General features: G+C 50.5%; 6 protein-coding genes across 6 annotated transcripts; 3 read left to right on the top strand and 3 right to left on the bottom strand.

The window, feature by feature from the left end:
* Positions 1–119: 119 nt before the first annotated feature.
* Positions 120–1,522, top strand: N7515_000875 (adenosine kinase; the record flags this gene model as incomplete). Its single annotated transcript, XM_056661619.1, has 7 exons — positions 120–179; positions 240–255; positions 310–460; positions 518–859; positions 923–1,260; positions 1,318–1,431; positions 1,486–1,522. Exons 1-7 carry the CDS (start codon positions 128–130, stop codon positions 1,520–1,522), a joined length of 1,050 nt encoding a protein of 349 aa, XP_056526785.1. The 5' UTR covers positions 120–127.
* Positions 1,523–2,496: 974 nt separating this feature from the next.
* On the bottom strand, positions 2,497–5,298 carry N7515_000874 (uncharacterized protein; the record flags this gene model as incomplete). The annotated part of the gene is made up of 6 exons (XM_056661618.1): positions 2,497–3,387; positions 3,444–4,636; positions 4,698–4,872; positions 4,938–5,064; positions 5,122–5,208; positions 5,270–5,298. The coding sequence occupies 6 exons, from the start codon at positions 5,296–5,298 to the stop codon at positions 2,497–2,499; spliced, it is 2,502 nt and encodes an 833-aa protein (XP_056526784.1).
* Positions 5,299–6,057: 759 nt separating this feature from the next.
* N7515_000873 (uncharacterized protein) lies at positions 6,058–6,786 on the bottom strand (the record flags this gene model as incomplete). The annotated part of the gene is made up of 1 exon (XM_056661617.1): positions 6,058–6,786. One exon carries the CDS (start codon positions 6,784–6,786, stop codon positions 6,058–6,060), a length of 729 nt encoding a protein of 242 aa, XP_056526783.1.
* A 1,159-nt stretch (positions 6,787–7,945) lies between these two features.
* Positions 7,946–8,770, top strand: N7515_000872 (uncharacterized protein; the record flags this gene model as incomplete). The annotated part of the gene is made up of 3 exons (XM_056661616.1): positions 7,946–8,293; positions 8,354–8,443; positions 8,492–8,770. 3 exons carry the CDS (start codon positions 7,946–7,948, stop codon positions 8,768–8,770), a joined length of 717 nt encoding a protein of 238 aa, XP_056526782.1.
* A 643-nt stretch (positions 8,771–9,413) lies between these two features.
* On the bottom strand, positions 9,414–12,166 carry N7515_000871 (uncharacterized protein; the record flags this gene model as incomplete). The annotated part of the gene is made up of 2 exons (XM_056661615.1): positions 9,414–11,992; positions 12,043–12,166. The coding sequence occupies 2 exons, from the start codon at positions 12,164–12,166 to the stop codon at positions 9,414–9,416; spliced, it is 2,703 nt and encodes a 900-aa protein (XP_056526781.1).
* Positions 12,167–14,299: 2,133 nt separating this feature from the next.
* N7515_000870 (STE11 family mitogen-activated protein kinase kinase kinase) lies at positions 14,300–17,133 on the top strand (the record flags this gene model as incomplete). The annotated part of the gene is made up of 4 exons (XM_056661614.1): positions 14,300–14,481; positions 14,536–14,609; positions 14,662–14,813; positions 14,866–17,133. 4 exons carry the CDS (start codon positions 14,300–14,302, stop codon positions 17,131–17,133), a joined length of 2,676 nt encoding a protein of 891 aa, XP_056526780.1.
* Between the last annotated feature and the right edge of the window lie 47 nt (positions 17,134–17,180).

Raw genomic sequence — 17,180 nt, 5'->3', positions numbered from 1 at the left:
CTCCTACGTTCGGCCGTAACCGATGGCCCGTGGGGATACGCCGCCTTTTTCTGCCTGCCCCTCCATATTCTCACCTTCTCCCACCTTTCTACTTCGATTCATTACCAAATTCATCAATTATATCACAATGGCTGCTGCTCAAGGTTACCCTCTTTTGTGTCTGGAGAACCCTCTCCTCGGTATGTGAATCACCATCCGGGCAAACTTGTTATAAAACAATGCTAACATGCTTACAACAGACATCCAGGCTCGTGGGTATGATTGAACTTGAATTGTAAAGAGTAATTTGGATACTAACACCATCTGTAGCGATGCTGCTCTCCTGGACAAGTATGGCCTGAAGCCCAATGATGCTATCCTCGCTGAGGACAAGCACATGGGTATCTACGAGGATCTGCTTGCCCGCGATGCCAAGCTGATCCCCGGTGGTGCCGCTCAGAACACCGCTCGTGGTGCCCAGGTGTGTCTTTAGAACCTCATTTGTGGGCTCCAGCATTGATATTGACGATGTTTCCAGTACATGCTCCCCGAGCAGTCCGTTGTCTACATCGGTTGTATCGGTAAGGACAAGTTCGGTGATATCCTCAAGAAGACCTGCGAGGAGGCCGGTGTCCACACTGAGTACCGTGTCGACGAGGCCCAGCCCACTGGTAAGTGTGGTGTTGTCATCACCGGCCACGACCGCAGCATGTGCACCCACCTTGCTGCCGCCAACGAGTACAAGCTTGACCACCTCAAGCAGCCCGAGGTCTGGTCTCTGGTCGAGAAGGCTCAGGTCTACTACGTCGGTGGCTACCACCTGACTGTGTGTGTGCCCGCCATCCTTGCCCTCGGTGAGGAGGCTGCCGCCAAGAACAAGGTATGTGATCTGGATTTTGGCGCATCAGGCCCGTGTCTGTGCTAACATCATCGTCTATCACAGATCTTCATGTTGTCTCTCTCTGCTCCTTTCATTCCCCAGTTCTTCAAGGACCAGCTTGACAGCGTCCTGCCCTACACCGACTACACCTTCTGCAATGAGACTGAGGCTATTGCCTACGCCGAGTCCCACCAGTGGAACACCGAGGACATCACTGAGATCGCCAAGAAGCTCGCTCAGCTGCCCAAGAAGAACACTCAGCGTCCCCGTGTGGCCATTGTCACCCAGGGTACCCTCCCCACCATCGTCGCCACCGGCTCTGCTTCCGGTGAGGTCGAGGTGAAGAAGTACCAGGTCCACGAGATCTCCAAGGACGCCATCAATGACACCAACGGTGCCGGGTAAGTGAAATCCTCGAGCAACCTCATGATAGTTACGCTGACATTTGTCTCATCTAGTGATGCCTTTGCCGGTGGTTTCTGCGCCGGTGTTGTCGCGGGCAAGTCCCTCGATGACAGCGTCGATATGGGCCAGTGGCTCGCCAGCAAGAGCATCCAGGAGCTTGGACCTTCGTAAGTTCCCCAAAGCAATCCAACCCAGGAATAATAATTAACCTCCAACTGCAGCTACCCTTCCCCCAAGCAGACCTACTCTCGCTCTTAAGCAATTCTAATTTAGGCTACGAACAAAAGCATAGACTACCAACCTTCAACACATCTTCCAACTTATGGAAATCTCTGTGCAGCAGTCCAGTTCTAACAACCGGATGAGCACCACTTGACTTTGGATGATTCAACCCTCTATACCCAATTTTTCTTTTTATCGAAACTCATGACTTCAACGTACTGTCTGAAAGATCAAATGAAACATACTATGTCGAGATTCCTATCATGTTCGTCTTGACATTTAGACGTGACAAATGAACATACTAGGGCACTCTACTTCTACATTATTCATCTGTACACTACTAGAGAATATCTGTACACAACTAGTTAGAAGATTGATATTTCACTGCCTAACCACACAATAGTGCCAAGGGAACAACAGAACCCAAGCTTGCAGTCTCCATATCCATCCTCTTCAATATCACCGTAGCCATGTGGCGCATACTTGATGCCCACGAACGAAAAACACAAGGCCAGGACAGATCAGAAAGAACAGGGTCCCAGGCCATGTAGCATGAAACGTAGAAAAGGCAGAAAAACAGAAACGAAACAAGCGTCTTCCCAGAGAGAAATTGCCGTCCCATCTCCTCGTATTCATGCACGTGTTGAACGCGCCCAGACAAACTGTCACGAGGAGAGCAAGGATTCCCTTAGGAAAAGGCATCGAAAGTACCCACCAAATCTCACCAGTGCAGGCTGGATTCTGCACTGGCTAGCGTAGTACAATCTTATCTGGTTGCAAGTGTGCAATGCGTGTCAGAGTAGGTCCGATGTGTCTAGAGCTCAACGCATTTCACAGTACACAGTGGCGGCCATGCTCAGACAAAAGAAAACACAGTACATGTCAGGGTGTAGCTGGACATCCCAGTTGAGCGGGAGTTTGAGACAGCTTGCGCCCGGCTAGTAGTGTGGTGTTGTTATGCATATGCACAGGTTAGAAGAACTAAAAAAAATCGAGAGCTTGGATTCGAATCAGCCTCCTTGTCCGCAGGGTGGGGTTTGGCCGATTGTTCCGAGCTGGGTGGGCTTGCGTCCTGGCATCCCGGAGCTGTAGGGAGTTGCGCCGGCGTAGCTGCTGGCGATGAAGGCGTCGTTGGCCCACGAAGTTGACAGGCTGCTGGACATTGGCTGAGGTGGGAGTTCGAATGCACCGAAAGGTCGATTCTGATCCCAGGTGTTTGGGACGGGAGGATTGGATGATGTCCATGGGGTGGGCATTGACCCCACGTCCATTGAGTTTGAATACTGGGGATCAGCATACATCGGGACTTGTTGACTAGGTTGCGGACCGAATCCCGGGGGTGTGCGTGGGGAGGCGGTATCTGCCGTTGGGTTCCAAATGCTAGGAAGGCTTGGGATAGAGGGCCGTGGAGTGTATGATTGAGCCAATCCCGCTCTGAGTGCGTCCGCCGCGGTAATGACTGGCGCGCCGAGCCCGGGCGGGGGGGCCATTGGAGTGCCGGCTGGCGGAGAGGTTCTCTCCTCGCGGAATGGATAAGCATTGACATTGGGAGAGACGTGGGTGGGTGTTTGCATCTCCCCGACTTGGTTCATGTATGGGAATTGGTCGTTAGGTGGATTGTCATAGGTGTCCGAGTCAACAAGTCGCTCAACCCCTTCGACGATCTGATGCATGTTGGCGGACATGGAGGCTGATGCCGACTGGGAACCGTCGAACAGACTTTGAGCTTCTGTGGCAGGGTAGGGTTGAGCGGGCTGTGGAATATCCTCGCGCTCAATGCTTGTAGTCGAGAGTGCATGCTGCCGACCATGAGGACTGGAATAGAACTGCGGGGGGAAGTCCTCTTCCTGATAGATGAATGTCTTCTTGTCCTCATTGTCCACGAGAGCGACCGGGATTTTCTGTAGAAAGTCAGCTATTTGCTCTGTTTGTGGGGTCTCAAGTGCTTATCACATACTCCTCTCACGACCAAGTCAAGCCCATCAATCACAAATTCACGGATTCGATAGAGCATTTCCATGTTGGGGTGACTTCTCTCCACCCCAAGGTCATGCATTCGGGGCTTTGGCTGATCACCGCCTCCGACGTATCGACGACAAGTGGCTTCCTGATCGAGAGGTGCAAAACCAAGGCTTTCTTCATCTTCTTCCAAGAGGTAATCGACCTCTGGAAGGCTTACAACGTCGAAGGAGGATGCGAGCAAGCTCAGCGTACCAGCATAAATCTTCCAGAACTCTTTGATTTGGATCGAGAGAGACGAATCTTTCTCCTCTTTCTGGTCAACGAGAGACTGACTGTTTGTAAGTAGCCACGAGCTGTAGTGACGAAGTGCGGGCAAGATGCGGCGAGCAACCACGGAGATTTTGTCGGGGACGGGCACGTCTTTGCTATTCGAATCTTCGAAAGAAGCAGTCCGTTCTAATTCGACCAGGAGTATTTGCAGCAAGGTGAAAAACGTCTTTACATTGATTCGTTGGAAAAACACGCATGCCTCCGACACAGATTCTTCTGAGTGATGGGTGAGTAGATGCATGGACGAGGATTCTGGCGAACACTTACCAATGGATCGAGCTTTAGCACACTCCTCAGCCGCAATATTGATGAGACAAAACTTTTGAAGGGTACCTTCTAGTGACCGTTCTCTGATCTCAATTGCCAACTGACTTAGGACTTCACTTTCCAGGTCATCGTGCTCTGGGAAGTCCGTTCCTTTGTAACACTTGGCATGCAGGTAGAGAAACCATGGAGTTAACGCTTTCCCGGGGATACCAGCATCTTCAGGGCGGATCAGCTCTCGTTTGGCCCAGGCGCTCATAATCTTTCGGAGTTCTATCTCCAGATTTCTTTTCGCCGTAGGATGAGGTTCCTGAGCCGAAAGAGCTCGGTACAGGTGGTAGGTAGCGCGAAGATGATTTCCATCTGCGAGGGCAATGATCGCCAACTGATTCTGAGATGCACCCGAAGCCGGGTTGATGACCGAGGCCAAGTCATAATAGCCAATGGCAGGCCCCCAGTTACGATCTTTGCTGACGAGTTCTGATTCACGGTAGCGGGAAAGGTCTCCTAGCCGAATGAGCGTTGCGTGACACGACTGAAGGATAAGCTTGCGCAGGTCACCGGAGGGCTTGATCGGAGGTTGGCCGGACAAATCTAGAAAGGATCGCGGGTCAGCGTGTCAAATTGACCACGCGCATATAGCTTGCTGCCTTACTCTCGAAATTGAATTTGCGCGCAACGCTCTCCAACTCAGCAATTCCTCCAAAGCGCGACGACAAATGCTGGATGAATCCGCGGTAGAATCGCTGGCTTGACTTGATGAAATCGAGGTAATGGCGTTCTAGCTTCCGTCGCTCAACTGGTTTCTTCTTACCGTGCTCTTCGCGAAACTATTCAACATAAGAATAAAGTCAGCTAAGCCACCCTAACAAAGAGTTTCGGTGGGGTTACTCACGGGAAGCAGCTGCTTGCGAAACCGATTGTTCACTTTCAAATGCGCATCCCAAAGGCGACCCTCGACATCAGCTGCGCGGGCAGCATGGAAGTCAAGGAGGATTGCATTTTGAGAAGGAGAGCGAAACCTGTGTGCCAAAAGGTCAGCCGGAGCGGCATGCGCGCGGGGCTAGGGCGCCACTGACTTGGAGAGAAAATGTTCGAATTCGTCGAATGTGCGCCGCTCCTGCGAGAAGCATTGCAGAAGCTCGTTCTCGGCTTCGATCGCAGTCCTATATCACACGCGGCTGGTTAGATGCAATTCAATCGGAACCAAGGGAAAGAGGCACTGACTTCCAGGCATCGGCGAACGAGGGCGCCATCAGGGAGTTGGCTCGGGGATACCGAGCGTCAACCTCGCCGGTCAAATGGCTATGGCTTGAAATGTGAGCGATAAGAGAGCCATCAGTAGAGAGACATCACAAGCGCACGCTGATGGGGATGAGAGTCGAGTTGAGTATGAAAATGCATAAATGCGGTCCGGGGTTACGATGATTGGTGCCGCCAAGGCGGAAGGTATTGTTTCACGTATGCCGATTACGTCTCCTTGAGGACCGTCGACGTTGGCGATATAGAAGCAAACTGGCGGAATTAGAGAGAAGTAACGGACTTTGGAATAATGGGATTTGTTGAAAGAGGAAGGCTCGGCATCATTACACATGTGACATCGTGAAACGTACTTGGGTACACCGTACATCTGTGTATACATCTTTTAGCAGCTCCGCTACACGGCGAGGACCAGCTTCATCAGGTGATTTTAGTTGGATATAGTCATGTTAGTATCGTTTACATCGTATCCCTGGAGAAGACTGATTGTGCTTGGGTGCACTACGGAAATGTACATCAATGCAATCTACACAGTACATGTAGGAGTACGTAGACCTAACTACATCTTGTGCTGTAGGTATCAGCTGTGATATATGAGGTAAGATGAAAAGGCATCGATGCTAAGCTTCTTTAGAGAGATGTAAGCATGTAAATAGTAGGTAAAATTGTATACGTTGACGATACTTTCATAATGGTCGGTACAATTCTCGCCTGTTTCTCACCAGAACCCTGTAGGCTGTATACACTCCCCACCACTATTCACACTGCCAGAGGAAAAACAGGCCAGTGGTGCTGCACTTTCCTGAGCAGCAGTTCGCATTCTTGGAACAGGCCAGTCCCTGCTCAGTACACTGCGGCGGCTGAGAGCACTCTCCATTTTTGCACTGTAGCTTCCCCACACACTTCTTCTCAGCCGAGCAAGGAGAGTAAAGAGTTCCATCCGTAGCCTGGCACGTCTTTGTATCATGCCACTGGGTCTTGCGGCAGACATTGGGTGCTGAACAGTCGGCATTACTCGAACATTCTGAAAACTCCGCGCCAGGTTTGTGATCACAGAGGCCGCTGCTCTTAGAGCAATAGCCAGTCACGCACTGCTCATTTTCGACACACGGGAGGCCCTTGTAACGCTCAGACAGAAGACAAGTCTTTGTGATGGGCGAGCACAGATAACCTCGACCAGTGGGGCCACAGTCAGTCGCAGCTTCGCAGGATTCGCCGACGAAATCTTGCTTGCAGAAACCTGATACACAAACACCCTTGCAGGCGTCATGGGTGGTGCACTGCTCCCCGTTGTCGAGTCGTGGCTCACACTGATGGGTCACAGTATTGCAATATTTTTGCGAAGCTCGATCGAAGTTAAAGGGGTCTCTGCATTGTCTTGTGTTGGCACATGTATTGGTATCCTGTCTGGGGAGAAGACCCTCGGGCAGTGCCAGAGTCACTGCGGCAGCAGATAGTAGCAGTGTGCTGGTAAAGAAACCCATGGTATATTCTATCAGATGTAAGAGCTTTGCACAAAATCAAGAGGAAAGCATGGTATAAGTACCTTGAATTGGTTTGTTGTCCCAGACTTAAGCCATCGGAGTTGCAATGGTCAATTCTGGTGAATCGTAGGGTATGATATAGTACATGTTCGTGAACGATCTGCAGGATTGGATTCCTCAATGGATGAGTTCGCAAAGAGTTGATCTAAAGAGATCGTCAACATCTGAGTCCGAGATCCACCCGCTATTACTCAATAGTTTAGACCCCACGGATGGATTGGGGATCTTGCAGAACCCAAATTTGGGCTCCCTTTGGGTACATATGACAGCTGGCTATGTATGGGGCTAGTATTGGCATAGCTGAACCTCGACGATCATGTTCACGACGATCAACAGGTTCTCATAAATCAGCCACCCGGGGGGGCTAGCGGGATCACCAATCATACAGTTGGAGATGGTAGATAGATTGCCTAATGCCTTCATGCCGGCGAGCTTCATCCTTTGAGTGAATTGGTGTGTCTGTGTGTATACGTCAGTCGAAATAAGCCCACTCCTTTCCATGCATCCCAACGACGGGGGGGGGGCAACGTTATGAGAGGATGAATGGTGGCATATGTTGTACCTGCGATGTGAGTATGTTGTACTCATTCGCAGAATCGCAGGCGGCAGACGCCTACAGCACCTGTGATACTTGAACAGAGACGGAGCGGCAAGCAGTAATGATTGAGTCTAGTTGTACTAAACTGGAAGTTGAACAGTAAATTATGGCAGAAAAGGGGCGGTGTGCTTGTTAGGACTTCATGCCTGAGAACTCAGGATGGGAATGAACATTTTTGGAAGGAGCTAAGCCAAAGGTGGATTAGCGTCAAATTACGGAGGTGAAACTCGGGCCTGGGAAAGAACATAACGACCATTGGGGATGTATGAGCCAAGTGGTGAAACTGACTCCGACCCGTAATGGAGTTTCTATACTCGAGGGCAGCACGAAAAGGAAATTGAATCTTTGATTCTTGAAGAAAAGGCCACTATATGTATAAAGCAGAGGCAAATACAAAGCAGTAAAGCGCAATTGTTAGTGAAGTCTAGGTCACAGCTTCTCACCGTACCTTCGCCAAGTCGACCTATCAACTAACCCATATGCAAGGCAAAACAGACCACCATGTCTAAACGAACGAGAAGCCGTTCGAGATCAACGACTCCCGGGCAAATCTCAGATTCAGTATCCTCAACGATAGTGAATATTGCAACTCCTCCTCCCGAGCGGGCCAAGTTCCTCGACAGCGACATCAACCTCCTCCCCGAGGTGATGCATTGCTCCTTACCGCCTCACCGCGAGACGCTCTCGTTCACTTCCTATGAAGATTACGAGGTCCATTACCTTCAATCTCATGTGAATCGCTGCTCCGAATGCAGCAAGAATTTCCCGACCAGTCACTTGCTCAATCTGCACATCGAGGAAAACCATGACCCGCTCGCTGCTGCGCGGCGAGCACGCGGGGACAAGACCGTAAGCTAGACCCTCACCGCGGCCTCGTTGCCATCCGCTGTTGCTAACTCGGATATGAAGTACGGATGCTTTGTTGAGAACTGCGAGAGGAAATGCTCAACTCCGCAGAAACGGCGGTTACATTTGATCGATAAACACATGTTTCCCAAGGTAGGTGTCCCCGTTCAAGATGTGTTTCATCGCTAATTTGTTCCGTAGAGTTATAACTTTTATATTGTAAATGATGGGATCGATACACAGACTTCTATGCTGCGACCTATGAATAGCAGTAGAAGACGTATCTCAACCTCATCTGCTCTGGAGGGCAGACTGCGACGCCGAAGCTCGGCATCTCAGTCGAACCCCCCAGCAGCGACAATCGATAAAATCAATTCATCGAATGATATGGACATTGACGAATTAGAAAAGTCCATGTCCGCCCTGAAGTTTGTGCCTGTCAGTGTCACGAGGAACCGTTCGAAAGTGCTGGGGAAGTAGTTCGTTTTCGGGGAGATCAGATCTATGAGATAACGACCGTTTTGATGAATACAAGCAGAAATTTGACTCCTAGAGGAAAAGCGAGAGGAGAGTTCTTGCTCCCGAAAGATAGAGTATGTCCCCACGTATTCAGAATCATCAAGATATGGAAGTTTCTTGGAGAATCCAAGAATGAAAACATGGTATACTTTTGAGACCTCATTGTATCCAAGTTCTAGTTGAGACAAAAGGACCAATACCCAAAGGAAACAAGATCAGAAGTTGCAATTGCGCACATCAAACTCCGGCAGGGTATAGACAACACTAAACAGGTGACAGAGGTCATAATAGATACATGCAGATTCAAACTTCAAACATTGAACGCGAAGAACCTTGGAAGATACCCTGACATCCCAGCCCCATTACAAAACTCCCAAAGGCATCATACGTAAGAGAAAACATAGGATCATTAGCATGGCCGCTTCGGAGGGGCCATAACGCTTCTTTTTCTTGTTTGGCAAGACGCTAGATGCATCTTTGCACCAGAGTTGGAGGGAACAAGTCCAATTCTGTGCGTCGACAATTGACTTTCCCGCTGACATTCATCGCACCCGGGAGTTTCTTTGCTCAATAGAACAAAGACAGTCCGAGAAACAGACATCGATCAATATTCCAGAAGATCCGCATAGGCATCCAGACTTGAGCCGACCAAATCGACAATCGCCCAGCTAGTATTTCCTTTGAAAGTTCGCGCCCATACGCGGACAATCGAAACACTCAGCTGTCGCACCTTGTACGGATTCGCCATGAAATCCATATCCGGTGCGCCAGGCGGATCAACCGCCATTTCAGTTTCATCCATCATGCTCTTGATCCAGAATAGTAACTTCCGCTCATGCTCAGAAAGTCTCTGCTCCGACTGCGTTGCGGGGATAGCAAGCAGCCAGCGGCTGAGAAGGAATGCACATTCCAGACTGCAGAGCGAATGCTGGATGCTCCAGAAGAAGGAATGTGTCCTGGCCACGAAGTCAATGCCCAGTCGTACTGGGATTGAGAGGGCATGGGCTGAGTGGAGCAAGGCCATGATCAGTCGTGGACTGCGCGCAATCGCAGGTGACTCGTTTAAGGCCACTGCTATTTGGGCTGGATCTTGCGTGATGAGGTGGCGGCAGGGACCTAAGTCCACATGTAGACGGATATACGCGAGTCCTAGCAGAGCTGTGGAAGTAAATGCAATTGGCCCCGCGGGATTTTGGGGATCGATGCTGGATTCCGGTGTGCGTTTCCACAGAGCCTTCCAGGCACTCAGTGAACCGTCTAGCACGTTCAAATCCTCTTGTCTCAGACTGGTACCTTGCATGTGTGGTGCCGAAAGACAGAGCTGACGAGCAAAGAAGATTTGTTGTATGATGGCGTGAATGAGAATGTAGTTTCCAAGAGGGGATATCGGGGCTGATGGATATGACACAGATGATTTCATGAAGAGTCTGGCAAAGGCTTCTTGGAAAGACACTTCTGATCCTTGTCGGCTCCGGTGAACGCGGCGCCATTGCGAGGGGTTGCTTGCTTTCCATAAATCATGAGCACACGGCATGTTCAACTTTAACTCCCCGTTCAAAATGAGAGGAGGGATGTTATACATGATCGAGTGGAGGTTGAAGAAACAGTATACAATGAGCTTTGTACGTCTGTTGCCTTCTCTGCGTACCCACTCTTCCCAGCCGATAGGTTCTGGGGTGGGTGGCGGCTCAGACAAGCCATGTTCACGAACGAGTCTGGCCAAAGTGCTTTGTAACGAGAGAATCTCCCGCAAGAGCTCTGGATGTCGCTCCCAGGACGCAAACACAGTCAGAAGCAAAAACGTTCGAATCACTTCCATGTGAGCATCCGAGTCATCCGGCGTATAAATTGATGCATTAATTGGAGCATTTGGCATCTGTTGATGATGTTGGAACGGGCTGCCCGCCGAGTTAGACATCATCGATGAATCGCGAGAGTTGTGGAAGCCCGATGGTGGGGATATATAGTTCCATGAAGGCCGAGGCACTTGCTTGCTGTCTCGCCGACGAAGACGCTCCAACAAGATTGCTTTGGCTGCATGGAAAAGGTCGATGCCCCGGCTATTCTCAAACCGATAGTGCGAACCAGCAGCTGCCAGCGCTAGCGTGAGTTCAGGTGAAGACTTAGCAACCGAAAGAGTGGGGACATGTATGAAAGGAAGATGTTCGTTCAGACCGTTGATGTACCCGGCGAAGAACCGAGATAGGGCGTGCCGCGATGGCGGAACGAATCCCTTCGGAAGAACATATGAAAACTCTTCTAGTTTCGTGATGAAGGCTTGGCGATCTGAATTGGAGATGTCCCATGCTGGTCGTGTACTGTCATCGGCCAGACCAATACGATCGTCCATTTCGTGGGACTCCGGTTGCAGTGATGGCAGCCGGGATCCAAAATTCGAGAATGACGGATGATCCTCCGCGGGGCCCCGCGCATCGTTCATCATATCCCCACCAAGCCGTGATTGTATTGTCTCACGGGTCGATTTTGAATCAATTGTCATACTTGGTGGTAGCATTGATTCCTCAACGGACGAGAACACGCCCGAGTCCCAATCCGACGATAGGCCCACACTTTCGAGGAAAACCGTAAAATCCTGGACGGGGTCTCCGAGATCAGTGAGATCGAGTATCGAAGGCTCTACGCCATAATTGTCGCTTATTGCTTTCTCTTGGGTTTGAGGAATGTGTTGTGACGCAGGAGCGGCGGTGTGTGGAGGTTTTCTCATGGACTCCAAGCTCTCTTGTTGGCCCTCCAGAGCCACATGACTTGCGGCATGAGATAAGAGATTCAAATCGTAGCCCCAGGAAGGGTTGAAATGAGGTGTATCTATGATTGATGGAGTCTGAGATTGAACTTCGGGTGGAGGAGGTGGCACTTGAGTGTGAACTGGAATGGCGTCTGCAAGTTCTAACATACGCGACTCGTGGTGGGCGGGCTGAATGAGATTGGACTGAATTGGTATTTCATGATTGGCTTCATGACCATTCTGAACTCGGTGTTCTCGACTGGCCGCACTTTCAGCAGGGTGGACTAAACGCTCATGTCGCACTAGTAGATCGCTGCAAATTGATATCAGCGATTGGCATTTTATTCCGGGCATTGAGCGCAAAGGGAGCCTACCTCCGAGCGAAGGATTTGGAACAAATGTCACATGAGAAAGGTTTTTCCTTTGTATCTGTTGTCCTACATTAGACGAGTCCCAGGGACCTGGGGACACGAGGGGGTTACTCAACGGGTGCGGAGATGGCGTTGGAGATGCTCTAAGCGAGCGAAGGATCGACTGCAATATTCACAAGACAGGGATTTTCGGTGGGCAGCGCCTTTCTTTTTCGTTTTGGCTGACTTTTCGTCCTCCATCGTTCTATTTGGGGTTATTAGGGCTGGGAATGAGGAGCACAGTGGAGAGGGGAAGAATTTGAGGCTGCCCGGGCTGTTTGAGCGGGGAAATTGGACTAAAATCCCCCACAGTGAGGGGAGGGTCACGTGGACAGAAGCTATGGCTTCAGTATACAAGCACATGGAAATTCTTCTAGGGTTTAGCTACAGCTACAAAAGAAACCATATCTCTTCCTATATGGCCTGAAGCATATTGGAGAAGGCCTGGTGCTTGATGATGACGCCCAGCCCGGATATGCATGCGGTCAGATCTCCACTGGTGCGGAGAGCGTTATGCGATTGGAAACTGTCCGGTATAGATTGAAGTGGCCGAGAGCCTCACCGGGCAGATATCGTGATTCGTGACTTGTAGTTGCGTAGCATTGCTAGCAGTCTAGCATACTCTAAGGCTCTATACAAGGGCCGCAGGGCACCGGTCTAGACACCGAGGAGTGGGTTATAATGACACACCCACGGTCCACGGGTGACATGTCGGGGGTATTTCCATTTTGGCTACCTTATATGTAGCATTCCAAGGGTTGATACTAGATAAATCAAGCCAGTAGACATAGATGACATTCATGGACCAAGGTAGGCATCCAGATGGGGTCCATAGTCCCTGGTATAGGTCCTCAGTAAGTGAGCAGCGAGCGGAACCTTCAACCGGTATACCGACTAGTACACATTGTACTAGTATTTGCTGTTTAAAGACAACATCCTGGGTCTCAATTTGGTCTCAATTCCAAACACACTATGGTCCTATCGCGTATAAATAAATGGATCTGCTGTGGACATCGAGCCTACTTCAGTCTCGCTCCGTAGAGCTACTGTTTCATCAGTGGAACCTGTTTGTGCTCAACTTACCGCAGCATCATTATGGGATTAGAATAGGTTAGAGAAGAACCGTATGAATGGGCTGAGCTGATCTGAAAGGCTGAATCTGAAGGAGATTCAGATGTCTGTCTTTGTGATGGCTACCATCTGGCCTTGCACTGCGCAAGAACTTCGAGAGAACCAACAGGCAACCAGACTAGATGATCCGGCATGTACACTGTCACACCCTAGAGTCGTGGACCAGAGGCAAGGCTGTTAAGAAATTACGGACCATAAGCCTCCAGGAGTCCAGGGCCAGATACTCCAAAACCCGTGTAATGTGGGGGCATCTGCTATGTTGCCCCGATGCCTTCCTCGTACACCTTGAATAAACAAAGGCTAAAGAAAGGAACCTCCCGAGGGAAAGCCCTGGAGACCACTCATGACTCCAGCTGGCTCTAGCGCCCTGGAGGTACACAGTAGACACGCAATCACTTCAAGTGCTTGCTATATACTTGCAGTGATGAATGTGCTTCAGGGCTACGGTGCCATCAACGCGGTTAGCAAGTGATGAACCTGGGCCACTAGTAGTATCTTTAGAATCAGTGTTGGGAAAATTTGACAGATGAAACAAATAATTGAAAGGGATGAGACATATCAGACTGTTGGAAACGCGTGGGGGGAAAGCATTGGGGCTCACCCCTTGATACGTCGCATGCACCTGATGTGACACCTTAGTCAGAGACTCCCGATGTTCCTGCCTTCGTTTCAGATCTCAAACTTCAACTTCAGATCCTGGAAACCTTGGTGCCTTGCTCTTTCTCGTCTTCTCGCCATTTTCCATCTTTCTTTCCGAGTGGGGAGTTGTTATCGAGATCAGCCCGATCGAAACCACACTAAGTGGCCCCGATCTCGACCCAAAAAAAAGCTCAGACGGTAAGCTGCATCGCTGAGGTCCCTCATTGCGATTTCGCCCGCTCTGCTGGAACATCATTGTTTTATCCTGGTCAGTGTCTCTCGATATTCTTTGTGGTTGTCTCTGCCTGTCGTTCTTCCGACCCCTCAGCAACTCCCCCGCCGGGGGCCGAGCGAGAGTCACAACCAGACTTCAAAACCAGAACCTGCGACTGACTGAATAGCAGAGAACCGAGATAATGTGTTGACCGACGCGCCGCATCTTCCTTCGGATCTCCAGTTCAACTCGACGCGAAAGACCCCGAGAGTGCGGAGCAAAGGACACTGCGCCGATCGATCGCGTCCACCACGTGAACTTACGACTCATTCACTTGATCTGATCTAGCCATGTTGGCTCCTAAGCAGTATTCTGCGCCTACGAGTGCAGCTGCGTCCCAGACACCGACCGCTTACCACGCCAATTCATCACAAAGACCCGCGACGGCCACAAGAGCTCAGGATGGGATGGGGTTCGGAAGCCCAACAAAGTCGGAGCTTTCGGAGGGGCAAGAGGATCTTGCATCAGTTCGGTATGGCTCCCTTGGATGAGGTTATTGCTTTGAAATTGTTCTGACTATGAACAGAGCGTGGGACGAAAAACGAGTGGTCGCCTGGCTTCACAGTATCAAATGCGGACAATATGAATCAATATTCAGAGGTATGCGCGGTCATTCCAATCTTTCACCTTGGACAGCACTGACAATCGCCAGCGAACAATTTCAATGGGGATAATCTACTCGAATGCGACCAAAAGATCCTACAAGAAATGGGCATCAAGAAGGTGGGCGACCGAGTACGCATCTTCGTCGCCATCAAGCAACTCAGAAACAAGTCCGGAACGACATCACGGCAGAAAAATATGGTGGGTTTGCAAGACTTGTTTTATGTGTTGCCTTTGCTGATTTGTGAAATAGGACACTTTAGCTGCACTCGAAGCCACGGCGCTTTCAAGTTCCTCCCGCATTTCCCATTCTCATAATCGCCTCCCTTACCGACGCACATCTCAGCTGGCTGATGATGGATATCTGAACAGCAAACCGCTGTCTCAGCCTGCGTCGCCTCCCGGAGACTCTGAACGAGGAACATGGCGCAAAGACTACCTTAATCATGGATCTTCAGGCTTCAATCCTGGCCGAAATTCCGGTACTCCGAATGAAGGCCGAATAAGCTCCCATCCTCGCAACCCTAGTCTTGACGCCCTCACAATGGGTCCACTCCCGTCAAACTCTCCTGTCATCCGTGTCATCTACACTGGTGGACAAACCAAGGTCTTGGACATTCGGAACTGTAGAACTCCGGATGAAGTTATTTTGTGTGTGTTGAGGAAACTACAACTTCCGGAGCATCAGTTCAGAAATTATTGTTTCTACGTATTAGATGGGCTGGATCCCGAGCTGTCAAACTGCCGGAGGCTCACCGAGCAAGAGCTCATGGAGATCTGTGATGGATTCAACAAGTCCGAGCGAGGTCGATTGATTCTACGGAAGATCCATGCTGGAGAGCCCGACCAAGACGAGCTCCGTCGTGCCTCTCAGCTTGCATATGAAGAAAGCCAGGCGACACATCAGCAGGCCTTGAATAATTCCAACCAGCGCCAGAAGCATAAAATCCAGCAACTTACGGGTGAATCCTGGCATAATATTAAGCAGCCACTTTCTCCGCTTGGCCCTCGACATCGCCCATCCACCAGTGTTGACGAGTCGCAATCACCGAGCAATGAACGCAATCCAGTGGCTAAACTCCGCTCGTTCTTCGGACAGAGACCACCAAGTGAGATGATTATCCATGAACTCCAGTCATTCTTCCCAAGTCACGACCGAGAAAATATCGAGAAGACAATGCGCAGATCTCAACGTTTGAGCCGCGCGGCAAGTCGCATGAGTGTTGTGAGCAACTATAGCGTTGCATCAAGTATGAAAGACGCGCCTCCGCTGCCGCCGTTGCCGCAGCTACCTCCAATCCCCAGTATTGCCGATGCTTGGTTCCATGGCCCGGGAGTCGCGCAGGCAGTACGAGCCCCACGGCCTGTCTCCGTTTCCAAGTTCAACCTGCCTCAAGCATCATATCGCGATTCCATCGCATCTAGTTCCCTCCAGCCACTTCAGGAAGAATCGCCCACTGAGCCGAACAGGAAGTCATATGTCTCCTTCGAGAGTGGCTCTGATGAACCAAATCTCTCGCGCGAGTCGCGGCAGAGCTTTGAGAGTCTCAGCGTCGCCGCCACAGATGGTGGTTCCTTCAATGATCGGATGAGCATGATCGTGGCCGAGGATGGCGACGAAGATGATGATGGTCTCCAGGATTTCCTGGCCGGTAATAACTTTGCCCCGAAGAACTGGATGAAGGGATCTCTCATCGGTGAAGGTTCTTTCGGAAGCGTATTCCTGGCTCTGCACGCCATTACTGGAGAGCTTATGGCTGTTAAGCAAGTTGAAATCCCATCTGCCACTAAGGGCACAGAGTTTGACCAGCGGAAGAACCTAATGGTCAATGCTCTCAAGCACGAGATTGAGCTGTTGCAAGGCATGTCCCACCCGAACATTGTGCAATACCTTGGCACAGTCGCCGATGACCAGTATCTGAACATTTTCCTCGAGTACGTTCCTGGTGGATCTATTGCTACAATGCTGAAGCAGTACAACACCTTCCAAGAACCCCTTGTTAAGAACTTTGTTCGACAAATTTTGTCCGGTCTGTCATACCTACACAGCCGGGACATCATTCACCGCGATATCAAGGGAGCCAATATCCTAGTTGACAACAAAGGCGGCGTTAAGATTTCCGATTTCGGTATCTCCAAGCGCGTCGAAGCATCCCACCTTCTCGGCTCCCGTGCCAGTGGCAGCGGTGGTTCCCATATCCACCGCACATCCCTACAGGGAAGTGTGTACTGGATGGCGCCGGAAGTCGTGCGGCAGACCGCCCATACCAAGAAAGCTGATATCTGGAGTTTGGGTTGTCTTGTCGTCGAGATGTTCATTGGTGCCCATCCCTTCCCGGACTGCAGCCAGCTGCAAGCGATATTCGCTATTGGCAGCAACAAGGCTCGTCCCCCTGCTCCAGACCATGTGAGCCAGGAGGCTGTGGATTTCCTCGATATGACCTTCCATTTGGACTATGAGAAGCGGCCCAGTGCGGATGAACTGCTCACATGCGAGTTTTTGTCTGCTCCTATATCCTAATGAGCAGTTGGTCTCTAATGTTCCTCCTTCTTTCCCTCCTGTGTCTG

Source organism: Penicillium bovifimosum (assembly GCF_028826915.1).
Source record: "Penicillium bovifimosum strain IBT 22155 chromosome Unknown utg000001l_segment0_segment0, whole genome shotgun sequence".
NCBI lineage: Eukaryota > Fungi > Ascomycota > Eurotiomycetes > Eurotiales > Aspergillaceae > Penicillium > Penicillium bovifimosum.
This window is presented reverse-complemented; position numbering and strand designations above follow the sequence as displayed.